Source organism: Emydura macquarii, unplaced genomic scaffold (assembly GCF_026122565.2).
Source record: "Emydura macquarii macquarii isolate MOO-44397 ecotype Brisbane River unplaced genomic scaffold, CSIRO-AGI_Emac_v2 contig_1597, whole genome shotgun sequence".
In the NCBI taxonomy this organism is placed as follows: domain Eukaryota; kingdom Metazoa; phylum Chordata; order Testudines; family Chelidae; genus Emydura; species Emydura macquarii.
Genome location: NW_027131734.1, coordinates 2,487,159 through 2,499,308, shown reverse-complemented (window position 1 = coordinate 2,499,308; position 12,150 = coordinate 2,487,159). Strand labels below are relative to the sequence as shown.

Sequence of the window (12,150 nt, the reverse complement as noted above, 5' to 3'; positions counted from 1 at the left end):
GTATAAAATGTATTTCATTATATATTTGTTAAATATGAAGGAATCTGATAACAACACAAACAGAAATGTACAGTTTCAGGGATGTTCTTAAGAATAGAAATTTAGGGAATACAGGGTCTTCTCGCTCAAATATTGAAGACCTTTGATTTCTAGGTAATACTATTGACCTAAGATAGGCTAAAATATTACAGAAACTAATCAGTATAAAATGGTCTGTGCCGTTCCCACTGGACATAGGTCTATGTGTCTACATCATATATGTTGAATGCTAGTTGTCAGACTCAATAGAAAGACCAAAGACTAAATGAACTGATTTCTTCAAAGATGGATAACATACCTTGGTGGGCCCAGTATGAACATTACCACTTTGATCCTGTACCTGTTGGGTAGATGGGGGACATCAAAGCCCAGTGTTTTCCAGTCTGATGCCTCTCACAAACATAAAAATCACTCTCAAATTTAAGAAAAACAAATGAGTGAATATGGCATTTATGGTAGTTTGTCACAAAAGGCTTTGGTCCATTATCACCTCTGATAGCCTCTTTGTTCAGTTGCCTGCATGTCTGTTGTGGATGAGACTGCTTGCTCATTCTACCAAAAAGATGCAGTAAGGACAACTGTTCAAGGGACTGGTAGTACTAAGTGGTGCTCACACTCCATTTATAATTTCAACAGAAGTAGAGGGTTCTCTGCACCTTGCAAGATTATGCTCTAATGGAGAATTGCAGGAAAGATTAAGATGAATGTTTATGTGCATGTCTGAGAGAAGAGGTAGCTTAGATTTTTTTTCCATTCAGAAATTCTAAAGTTTAGCCATTCTTTGGTAAATCGTGATTACATCATTATCTCATGTTCAGATGCCTGGAATTTAAACCATATTTTAAAAAAGGAGGGGATGGGAGGGAATAAGGATATTTTAAATTTTCGTATCCAAGTCTTAACTTTATAAATATAAAAATATAATTTCTAGTGAATGAACTGGATTCTTTGCTGACCTCCCAGAATACGTTCATAGCAAAATTAAAGGAAGAATGTTGCATGTTGGCAAGGAAGCTTGAACATGTGACAGAAAAAAACAGGTAGGTGTCACTTTTTTACACTAGCCTTGGTTCTTAGAAGTGAGTTACTATATTTATTATTTTTATTTATATTTATTGTTCACGTCCTCTAAAACTTTCATCCACACCTATTCCCAATCTGCTCAATATAAATACGTCTGCAACTTGAGAAACCAAGATGGATGTGTCTAATTTTCCACTTTGCAAATGGTGTTTCCATTTAAATAACTTGGACTATTCAGATATGAGAAATCACATATTATATTCTTATTAGCATTAGTATTCAAATAAAAATTTGTAAATTAACAGTCAAATTGCCACAATTCTAATTTTGTTTATTTGAAATTATGCTAAAAATACAAAATATTTGGTTAAGGATTTTCATGTCATATGAAGAAGCAGAATTCTGTTGAGTATCTGGGAGATAAATTACTTAGAATATTTTAAATAAGTCATTTAGTTTATAATAGCACACACTATCTAGTTCGAGAAGATTGCTCCATCGGATCTTCCCTCTCAACAAAGTCTTGTGAAAATTCCTGCTCAGTTAGGCTATGATTCTATACCCTCCACTCATGTGGTGTTCCCATTGAAGTAAATGGTAGTTCTACATTTGGAGCAACTAAAAATAAGACTCTTTTGAGTTAAATTTGAGTAAAAGTAGGAGTTTAGACTTGCATTGTATACATAAACAGTGCATTGTATCCATAAACAGTTAGCTTTTAGGCTATAAGAAGAGTATCTTGTAACGAATTGGGAAAATTTGTGGTTGTAGCACTGAGATTCTGTGTTCATATGTGATATTAATAAAATAAGCCATTTGATTTTGTATTCCAAAGAGTGAAACTCGCTTCTTTGCAGAGAGCCTCCACAAACCTATCCACCATTAAATCTTACTTGCAGGACTAAGTGGGTATTGAGTGGTGTGTAGACTTTATGCATGCTCTTCAAAAAGGTGTATTTCATCTAAAGTGAATTTGGTAAGCAAAGAGTTTGGAGAAGGAATTAAAAATGGAGGAAATGTAAGAAGGCTTATTTTCAAAAGAAACTCCCCCATTGCAAATGTCAAGCTGCATCTTCAGGAGGCAGACAAGTAACACTTTTGCCAGCCAATCTGCTTTTCAAGTTGTCCAACACTGAAATAGCAAAATAAGACTTAGTAAAATAGGAAGGATTCAGAGAGCTGGAGAAGCTTGAAACCATAACTGGCTGCAGGCAAAGTAATAACTGAAATAAGATTTACAAACTTGGTATATTATTATTCCACCAGTTCACAAAACATACTAAGTGCTTCTGACATGCACAAAGACCTTGTCAAGTAACATATGAAGTACGGGGGCAAAGAATGAAAATATATACTTTTTTGTGTAAATAAATATCAACAATCCCCTAGACCCCTCCTTTTAGCCAATATTGGCTGACTAAAGTCTTGTAAGTGTCGAGGAATGTGTAGCTCCCTTATCGGTCCCTAATGAAGGGTATTCTGGGCTTAGGGAGCAGTGTGGAAGACAGTTATGAGAAGTGGACATATGGTAGGTTGAGGCTGGTATCATTGGAATGAAGGGAATGGGGGTTGATACAATCTGAAAACAAGAATGGATAAATTGGGTGAGGCAGAATTGTGAAGGCCCTTGAAGTAAGAGTAAGGAGACGAAGACTGAAATAAAGATAGTGGAAAATGGGACACTAGTAGAGGGATTTGGTGAGACATGGTCAGAATTGCAGACAAGAAAGATGATCTTACCAGCTGTTGTTTGAATGACCAGAGGAAGTAATGTGTCAGAGTGCATAATGTGCCATTGACTTTCATATCCTCTCAACTCAAGATAATCTTGTTATCTCATGTTCACTATGTGCGCAGCTACAATTCCAGGGGTCAATGGAGAAGGCATTTTCTTTTCAAATAGAATTATTTCGCAGATTTCATAATATGCTGCCTGTATATATTACTCAAAGCAGATTCCGATCCCATGGTTTATTCAGTGTGCCCTATTTGTCTGAATGGAGGACATTTTTGCTGCCTTCTGTTATGGGGGCCAGACCATAGGCTTCAGTTAGTGCCAAAATCTTGGATTCTACACAGCACATTAGAGTGTCTGGTCTAGTGATTAGAGCAGAGGTCTGGGTCCAGAACATATGATTTCTGTTCCTAGATATGTTGTTATCTATCTTGGATTTCTCTGGCTCAGTTTCCCCATCAGTAAAATGTGGATAATACTTAACAGGAGTGCTATGATGCTGTATTAATTAATGTGTGTAAAAACATTTAAGCTCTTGCAATAAGAGATCAGTTAAAAGTGTAGAGTATGTATTAAATTTACGTAAGATATTTGGGGCATGTTTAGAGGAAGCAGATTAAGTTTAAGTTTTACAAATGCGTTTGTACATGAAATGTTACCCCCAGCTGTGTATCTACTTAGCTACATTTCATACATGGTATCTGTAATACCTGTTTTGTTAGGTAAAATCTTTATTGTGAGCTAACCTCTAGCTAGGGTTAGGTAGATCTCTGAAGGACAGAGTACTGAACAGATTATACACACCTCAAGATGCATTAAAGATAAATAGTATGTATTAAGGTACTGAATACACATACAAGTGTTTAAAAAAAAAAAATCAGAATGTGGTCCTTTGTTGGTGCCTTCTGTGTTATTTTGTTAGTTTTTTCTCTGATTGTTACTGTTGGAGTTCGCCGACTGTGGATTGATGCTTATCACTGCCCATTGTGTATTTGTGATTTGCGTTTTGTAATTAAGGGGAACAATGGGAGTCCATTGGGTCTCGTTATATATAATGGTTGGTTTAATTTGTTTCACTTCTATCTTGTTAATTGTAAATTGATCATTAAGATTTGAATTCTAATCTGTCACCAGGGTTGTGAGTATTGAAGCTAGAGCAATGATCCTGGTTTTAATCACTGATGATGAGAAACAAATTTTACAATTTTGGTACATATTGCAGTTCATATATTTTAACACTGTATTTTATGGTGTTATAAATATTGTTAAATGACTTTTAGTGTAGTTTTACCGTTTGGACTATAATGTATAAATTATATTACTGTTTTGGCAACAGTACGTGTCCAACTGTGTGAGTTTAATTGAAGTAAAGAACACACACCCGGTTAAACTATTTTTCTGCATGTTTGGTTCATGTTCTGTTGAGAGACTGCACTCATTACACTCAACATGCGGAGTAGCTTGCCTGAGCTAGTGGCACAAGGATGTGAAATCTATCTGCAAAAGCAAATCATTAAGATATGCTGTCCACTTAAAGAAGAATTAGCCCTATCTCAATTATGTCAACAAAAATATTACTTTATAGCACTTGTCATTGTAATACAATAAAATTAACTGGTTTTTCTGATGCGCAAGAATAGACACTGCTGAATTAAACAGCTAAACTCTGATTCTGTGCTGTGGCTCCAGAAAATATGGTGCAAAACACAGTATAGATGGAAGAAGGGCAGCACAAATTTTACCAACTCCAAGTCTTAAAAAATCATGAATCAGGGCTCAAAAAATTGTGACTTAAAAATCATGGGATTTAAAAAAAAAAAAATATTTTGAATATTTATTTGCCTCCTGGATTTTGAATTTTACAGCACCCGTAAGTCGTATTTTCAAAACTTTCACAACAACCATTCAGGATAGAAACTAGCCTTTGTTTTAAATGAAGTCTGAGAGTCACATAAATCTTGGAATTGGGGCTCTAAGAAAAACACCAAATATCTCGAAACTTGAAATAAAATTGTGGGAGTGGGCAGCAATACAAGGTGGTATATTATAAGCTATCTTTCTACTACGCAAGTTCTGGGCTTCTTCAGGGGCTAATGCAGCCAGCCATGGGCTGCTCAGACTTACAGCAGCCTCCTGAGAGGTATATCGTAACCCAGAATCCTCAGTGTTACCCCCTCCCATTCCCAACGCACTCCTTTCCCTTTCATTCCCAACACACCAGGGTTTGTGAGGAGAACAGTGGAGAACCAATTACACTGGACCGATGATGCCTTTTCCCTCATTCTACTGCAATGTTTTTATATCTCATATATGCCACTAGAGTGGCACATGGGTACCAAAGTTGGAGGAGAATCTCTCCCCTAGAATTCAGTCTTTCCACTAGGGTAAATTCATAACTCTATTTAGTTTCACTAGTTACAATAGTTATGCTATGCCATGGATATGTGATGATAATTTGCACTTACATAATGACTCTTCTGCAGATATGACTCAAGACACTTAATATATCTGTGACCCATCCATGCCTCCGGTAGCCATCTGAAAATGCCAAAGTCAGGGCAGGCTGCAAAAGGAGAGCAGATTCTCCCAACACTGGTGGGTGACACGGAAGTCAGACTTCCCAACCAACCACAAACAATGCTTCTGATTCCCCCATTGGTTATCAAAATGCTAAAACAAAAATATACACAACCCCCTCTACTGCATTTCAGTCTCTGGCTCCCAATCAGCCTCTAGGTCCAGTAAAGAGACCAGTTATTTAAAACTCTATGCTCTTTACCAAAAAGGTTCTCCTGACCCCAAAGGGTCAGCCACATTACCAGATCAATATAAGTTTGGATCTTACTCAAAATACCACACTGCCAGCCAATCCTTTAGTAACTAAAACTAAAGATTTATTTTAAAAGGAAAGAAACAAACTATGAGAAGTGTTAAATGATAAAGCAATCATATATACAAACAATTGGAAAGTCCATTTACATCAGGTTTCCGGTAGAAATGTGGAGTTTGCAGGCTTGTATAGTCCCTCTGGTGCACATCCAGTACCTGGATGGGTCTCAGTCCTTTGATTCACAGCTTCAGTTGTAGATGGATTGATCTAGAGGAATGAAGACTAAATAGTCCGTGTACAGAGTTTGTTCAAATTCCCCCATGAGAATTAGCAGGGTGATTCTAGGCTGCTGCTGGGATCTCAATCTTGCGATCCAACTTTCCCTGACCAGCTTGAACAGATATGAGATAAAAGGATCAGTCCCCTAGAATCTTTTATAGATCCGTGCAGGCTGATGGATATTTCCTTGACAGCAGGTGTCTCCTTGAACAATTAATAATGATTACTTGGGACTCTGAAGTACCATCTCCCATGTCCTGAGCACACAGGTAACTAGTTACATTAGCCCAAGGTAATTGGCCATTTATAACCATTTACAGGTATTTACTACTTAAACTTCAAAGAGAAATACAAACAATAGTATTGTTACATTCAAAGTTTCATCTAAATGTTCATATGTTCCTTTTGAACTTTTAATTAATAGAACAGTGACAGACAGGAAAGCAGTTTATCTACATTGCTAATTTCTAACCAGAGATTTGTGAATAGCATCAAATAACTACCAACAATACACTTGCATATCAAAGCTCTAGTCTACTTATAAGGAATGACCCTCACTACCATTATATTTTCCTATAATATATCTTGAAAGGTCAGAGTTGGGCTATGCAGCTTGCAAAGTTGCTTGGCTTTTTCAGGCCTAGCGTCACAATATCTTCATATAGTAAATCTTACAGTGCCTTGTTGAGAGTCTAAATTGTATTATCCCCATTTTACACATGGATAAATTGAGATGTAGAAAGATGAAATGACTGTTGCGTTGAGTGAATAAAATATTGCTTGCTGATAAATATACTTTGAAACCGCCGTAGCAGTTTGCACTTATTAATAAAATGAATAATACTTCGCACTTATAACAGTAACTTTTACTCAAAGGTCTCAAAGTGCTTTATAAACCATTCAGTAATTAATCTGAAAAACACTGAGGTGGGCTGCTATTATTATTATTTGTATTTCTGTTGTACCTATGAGCCCTAGTCATACACTGGACTCCTTGTGCCAGGCACTGCACAAACATAGAACAAAAAGACAGTCCCTACCCCTAAGCGCTTACAATCAGAGTGAACTGTGTTGTGGCAGCACACATCACATTAATTCCGTGATATTCTTTTATTTTATTTTTTGGTGTGTTTAGTTAGGAGGGATCAGCTAAATGAAAGGGAAAGGGGGCACTGAAGGGAAAGGCAATGAGGTGGACAGGAAAAGGGAGTGGGAGAAGAGGGCAAGAAGAGTGATGCTAAGGTGAAGAGTCTGTGAAGAAGGGGGAGATGGAGGAAAAGGGCTGTAGCAGCTAATCAGCACAGGGCAGAAAAAGTCCAGTCAAAACTGTAGAAAGTTGTCTGAATGGCCAAAGCGTTCCCCTTTGGTTTCTTCTGTCCCTATGGCTGAAGTTTCTGGCTCCTCTCCAGTTTTCTCCCAAGCCCACATGATAGTGAGAAGGGGAGACACCACCTTGGTCCTAGGGCCTCCACAGCTGGGGAATCTCCCCTGACAATTATTATTTCCTTTTACATATTAGGAAATGCAAATAACTGATTTGTCCAAAGCTGCTGAAAAGAGTCTGTCAGAGCCAGGATTAGAACTGCAAAACTCCTGGTTTCCAGTTTCTGTACTCAGACTGTATCCAGCACACAGTCTCACAGGGCTAGATTCAGAAAAGGAGTTAGGTGCCTAAGTCCAATATTTACGTGCCACTGACATTCACAAAACCACTGCTTAGGTACTACCTAATCTCGGAAGCACCTAAAGTCCCCAAAGCATCCAAGTTTCTGCTGGTAGGCATGCACAAAGCCACCCAAGTCCTGATTCCACCCCATAGCTAACAAGCTGCTCAAAACCCTCTCTCATTCCTAAATCCTGTCAGGATTGTCAAATTAGGTATTCCAACACCTATCTTGCTTTCAGATCGCGATCCAGTGAGTGAGTGCTCAGAGCATACCTAACCCTCATGAAAGACAGCTGAGGGGTGAGCAGATCAGGAATTTTTGGGGGAATATCCCAGAATACCCAATTGCCTAGTGGTTAGGGCATTCACCTTGGATATGAAAGACCCCAGTCTGAATCCCCATTCTACCTGCTTTGGAGCAGGAACTTGAGCCCAGATCTCTCAGGGCCCAAGGGTATAAGGTATGCTGGAGTCTCTCTGTCTTTGCCTCTCCTCTTGAAGTTGTTTCGCTTTGTACACATAAATATTCATTGGGTGAGAGAAAGAGAGGCAGAAACTGACTCTGTAGCCCACCTAGGATGTCCGAGACCTGTGTTCAAATCCCTGCTGTAAATCAAGCAGAGCAGAGATTTGAAAACAGGTCTCCCACATACCAGATGTGCCCTAACCTCTGACTTTTATGGGGTGAACAGTGTATCTGTGTCCTTTTTTTGGGGTGAGAAAGGGCTGACTTGGATAGGCACCTAATTCTCTCCACAGAGTACATACTGAGCCTGGGCACCTAACTTCATGCTGTGAATTCCACTGAGCAGCAGAGTACATAGATCCCCTTTGTGAATCTAGCCCACTCTCTCACATATGGTAAATTGATTGCGTGAACTTTTAGCGTAGAGCCTGGTTCAAAGCCCAGTGAAGTCGTTAGAAGTCTTTCCATTGACTTCAAAAGGCTTTGGATTATTCCCATAGTGTGTAAAGTAATTTCCTCCAAAAGTTCAGTGAAATCAGGTAATTTACTCTTATACTGGTTTTGGTTGTCTAACAGCCTTTGATTTGCTTGCTTGGTCATGGTCCAATCTGTGGACTATCTGTATCTGAAATGCAATTGCAGAGTTTTCCAATCCAAACTATAATAACAATGGGTGCATCAAACCGAGGACTGGAAATCTAACTCTGAGTGGGGTTCCACATCTTGGCGTTTTGTGCTAGGTTTTCAAAGATATTTAGGTAGTTGCCTAGAAATGCAGGTGTGTGCCTAGTGGGATTTTCAATAAGAGCTAGGAACCTAACCTGCTTAGGCACTTTTGAAAATCACACTTGGTACCTATTTTCACCTTTAGGCACCTAAATATTTTGAAAATTTGCAGCAACAGCCTCTGAACCACTGGAGATCAGAGGTGAGGCTCAATGAGGACTTTCAAGTTCCTGCGTCACCAAAGGTACTACTACTTTCTATCAACTATCACAATGTACATATTGTGATATAGCAAAGGCAGAAGGCTGTAGAAAAGTGATTGAAGGGATATATGTAAGCCTCAGAATGCTCCGGGCTCTGTTCCCTGCAGTTTAGCTGAGAGTCGTTAGGGGGCAATTAGGAGCAGCTGGGGCTAATTAGGGACCAGCCAGGTGCTCCCTAAAAACCCTCTGACCCAAACAGACAGCGCATGAGCTGGGAGGAGCAGGAGTGCAGTGCTGTGTGTAGGAGTACTGAGTTGCGAGGAGGAACAGACCAGAGTGCAGAGATTCTGTGGAGGAGCGGACTGGAGGAAGGTATCAGGCTCAAGAAGCCAGAAGGAGAGGGAAAATTAGTCCAGGGGAAGAGAATCTGCAGTTGGGAACACGGTGCCAGCAGCACATAGCTGCTTCTCACAAGGTCCCTGGGCTGGGACCCGGAGGAGTGGATGGGCCCGGGTCCCTACCCCCTCCTTGGGGAAAACGGAGTGACTGGAGACGCCCTGACCTACTACAAGCAATGGAAGCGTGAGGCCCACGAGGGTGGACTCGGCTGTCTGCCACAATATATACAAATTGGGAGAGAAAAAAATCATATTCTTAAGGTGGGAAATCTTGCAGACATGGGATGTGATAATATCCCATACCACATTCCTAGTTGCTATTCACCTTGCAGGAAAGAAACAAGATGGCAGACGAACTAACTTGTGGTCACTGGATTAGGAAGTGATGCTCTAGATTTTCTCAGTTGTGCTCATTTGAGATGGGTCTCTGCTTTCAAGGTGTTAAATAAAGAACACATTGCTGATGAATATTTTAGTGACTTATCCACCTAACAATAAATTCTTTAATTGGTGATGCTATAGATTCATCCACACTTCTTTAAAAAATTGGTGTGAGACTTCTGCCTTTATTACTTAAACACCATGCTAACATCCTTGAAAACTTCCATATATCCATCCCAGCAAGGCTTTTTCCAATGAGCTTGACGTGCAAAGGTCCGTGAGTTTTCATCCGAAGCTAACTAAAGGCAACGTCGATTAGGCTGTATTCAGTTGTGCTGTATTTTTCACTGTTGTTCCTTAGCAGAACTACAGCTCCGTGATAGTGCTAAGACACATGGTCTGAGGAATGATTGCTTCCATTGTGAACCTCAGATCAGTCTCTCTCCTCAAGATTTGCAGGTGATATCACATGTGGTTCTCACATAAAATATAGAAAAATATTTACTATATTGAACATCACTTTGTGATTCCAGATTTGGTTTGTCAGTGTAACAGCCTTTGTTCCTGAAGTGAGAATTCCCAACTCTTCCTTTCCTTTTCTATTTTATTTTTAGAATGTCTCTATTTTGTTGCATTCTATTCATGGTGGTTTGGGAGAACCTGAAGGTAAAGTGTCTTCATTCTGAAATTGCAATATATTTTAATTTATTATTTAAAGACATCTCTGGAGGATCTGCAGTGACACCTACGTTTAAAGGAAACTAAAATGTTGCATGCCTCTAATTCTCATTTTCTGATGTTGTATAGATCCAGACATGCCTCTCATTAACCTTCTCCAAAGAATTAGACTATACCAGTAGCATACGTATATATTGTTTCATTTCAATTTTGTTTGACCCCTTTTTCTACTAAAAAGGAACAGTTAAGACTATAAGAATGGTTAGAGTTTCTAGCAGGGGCAGGCATGAACTGCATTGTTATTGGTTGATGGTCAAAAATGTAACTGGAGGTAATCACACTGCTTGTGTTTCTGGACCTACTTTGGCAGCCTGGAAAATAAGAATTAGAGGATTTAATTATTTTTTTATGCAAAGACAGTATAGAGTTTTTGTGGATAGACTGCAATATTTATGACCTTTCCCTTGTTTCTTAAGCTTGTATTTTCCTCTTAAAATGTAATTGCATTTTTTGGCATTTTGGATATATATAATGAAGAATGTATAGCTGTGTTGAGGTTACAGTTTGAATATTTTGGTTTCCGTGCTCACTCTAAAAGTTAGCCTTTGCAAGTACAGTATTTGGCATACATTTTCAGAACATTGGCCAAATTTTGCAGTTGATTATACCACACACTGTAAATCCGATGCCATGCCATTGACCTCATTTGATACCAAAAATGGCCATTTGCCTTTAAAATCAGTTCTTAGTCTGATTGTCCACACCAAGCAAGAAAAATTGTGATCTTGCATAAGTGGGTTTTTACAGAACGGGTTACCAAAAAGTGGCATGCCACAATATCATTCCCCAGCTGCTAGGATGTGGCTTGCTAGGTAAAACTGAACATATGTTTGCTTCTGAAGGTTCTAGTAAGAACCTATTTACACGTACCTGTACAGAAATCTTAAAAAGTTTGAGACCCCATAATAATGGCCCACTATAGGATGAAATCTGACAACATCCATCTCCACTGTGTTTTTTTTATTTTTTTAGATCTGAAGTCAGCCAGCTTAGTCAGGAAAATGAGTATGTTCATGACAGATTGGAGAAGATGCAGAAAAGAAATGATGAATTGGAGGAACAGTGTATCCAGCATGGGAGAATGCATGAGAAAATGAAGCTGAGGTAGGAAGTTCTATTAATCTGTCCATATGTGGTGTACTATACAGTACTTGTTGTGTTGTATAAACAAGAAAAAAGCTTTAGTCTTTATTTCATGAAAATGACCAAAACCTTACAGAGTATCCTTTGTTTATTCTTTTTCTTGTACTGTTTTGGATAGATAACAGGAAGGCATGTTCAGTTTCCACGGTTCTCTGAAAAATTTAAACCTCCTTGAGTTAGTATAGTTGTGTAGGCTGTTTCCACTGTTTGGGCTCTCATAGATGAATTGTCATAACAGGCATACTGAGTCACACCAATAGTCCATCTAGCCCAGTATCCCATCTTCCAACGACGGCCAGTGCTAGGTGCTTCAGAGAGCAAACAGAACAGGACAATTTTGTCAAGCGATCTAGTCTCAGCTTTTAGCAGTCAGAGGTTTATGGATATCCAGCGTGTGCGGTTGCATCCCTCACTATCTTGGCTCATAGCCATTGATGGCCCTATCCTCCATGAATTTATCTAATTCTTTTTTGAACCTAGTTATACTTTTGGCCTTCACAACATCCCCTGGCAAAGGATTCCA

The 12,150-nt window shown here is 38.9% G+C and overlaps 1 protein-coding gene across 5 annotated transcripts in view; it reads left to right on the top strand.

The window, feature by feature from the left end:
• SDCCAG8 (SHH signaling and ciliogenesis regulator SDCCAG8) overlaps nt 1-12,150 on the top strand; it is a 159,617-nt gene that overhangs the window by 95,367 nt on the left and 52,100 nt on the right. For 4 of the 5 annotated variants that reach the window (XR_010921246.1, XM_067555257.1, XM_067555255.1 and 1 more), the window contains exons 15-16: nt 971-1,079; nt 11,457-11,588. The exons of the other annotated variant lie outside the window; for it this stretch is intronic. Coding sequence is in view for 3 of the 4 variants with exons in the window: in XM_067555257.1 (XP_067411358.1) it covers nt 971-1,079; nt 11,457-11,588 (241 nt within the window). In the remaining variant the exon portion in view is untranslated. The remainder of the gene's footprint in view (nt 1-970; nt 1,080-11,456; nt 11,589-12,150) is intronic. 5 annotated transcript variants of the gene reach the window in all.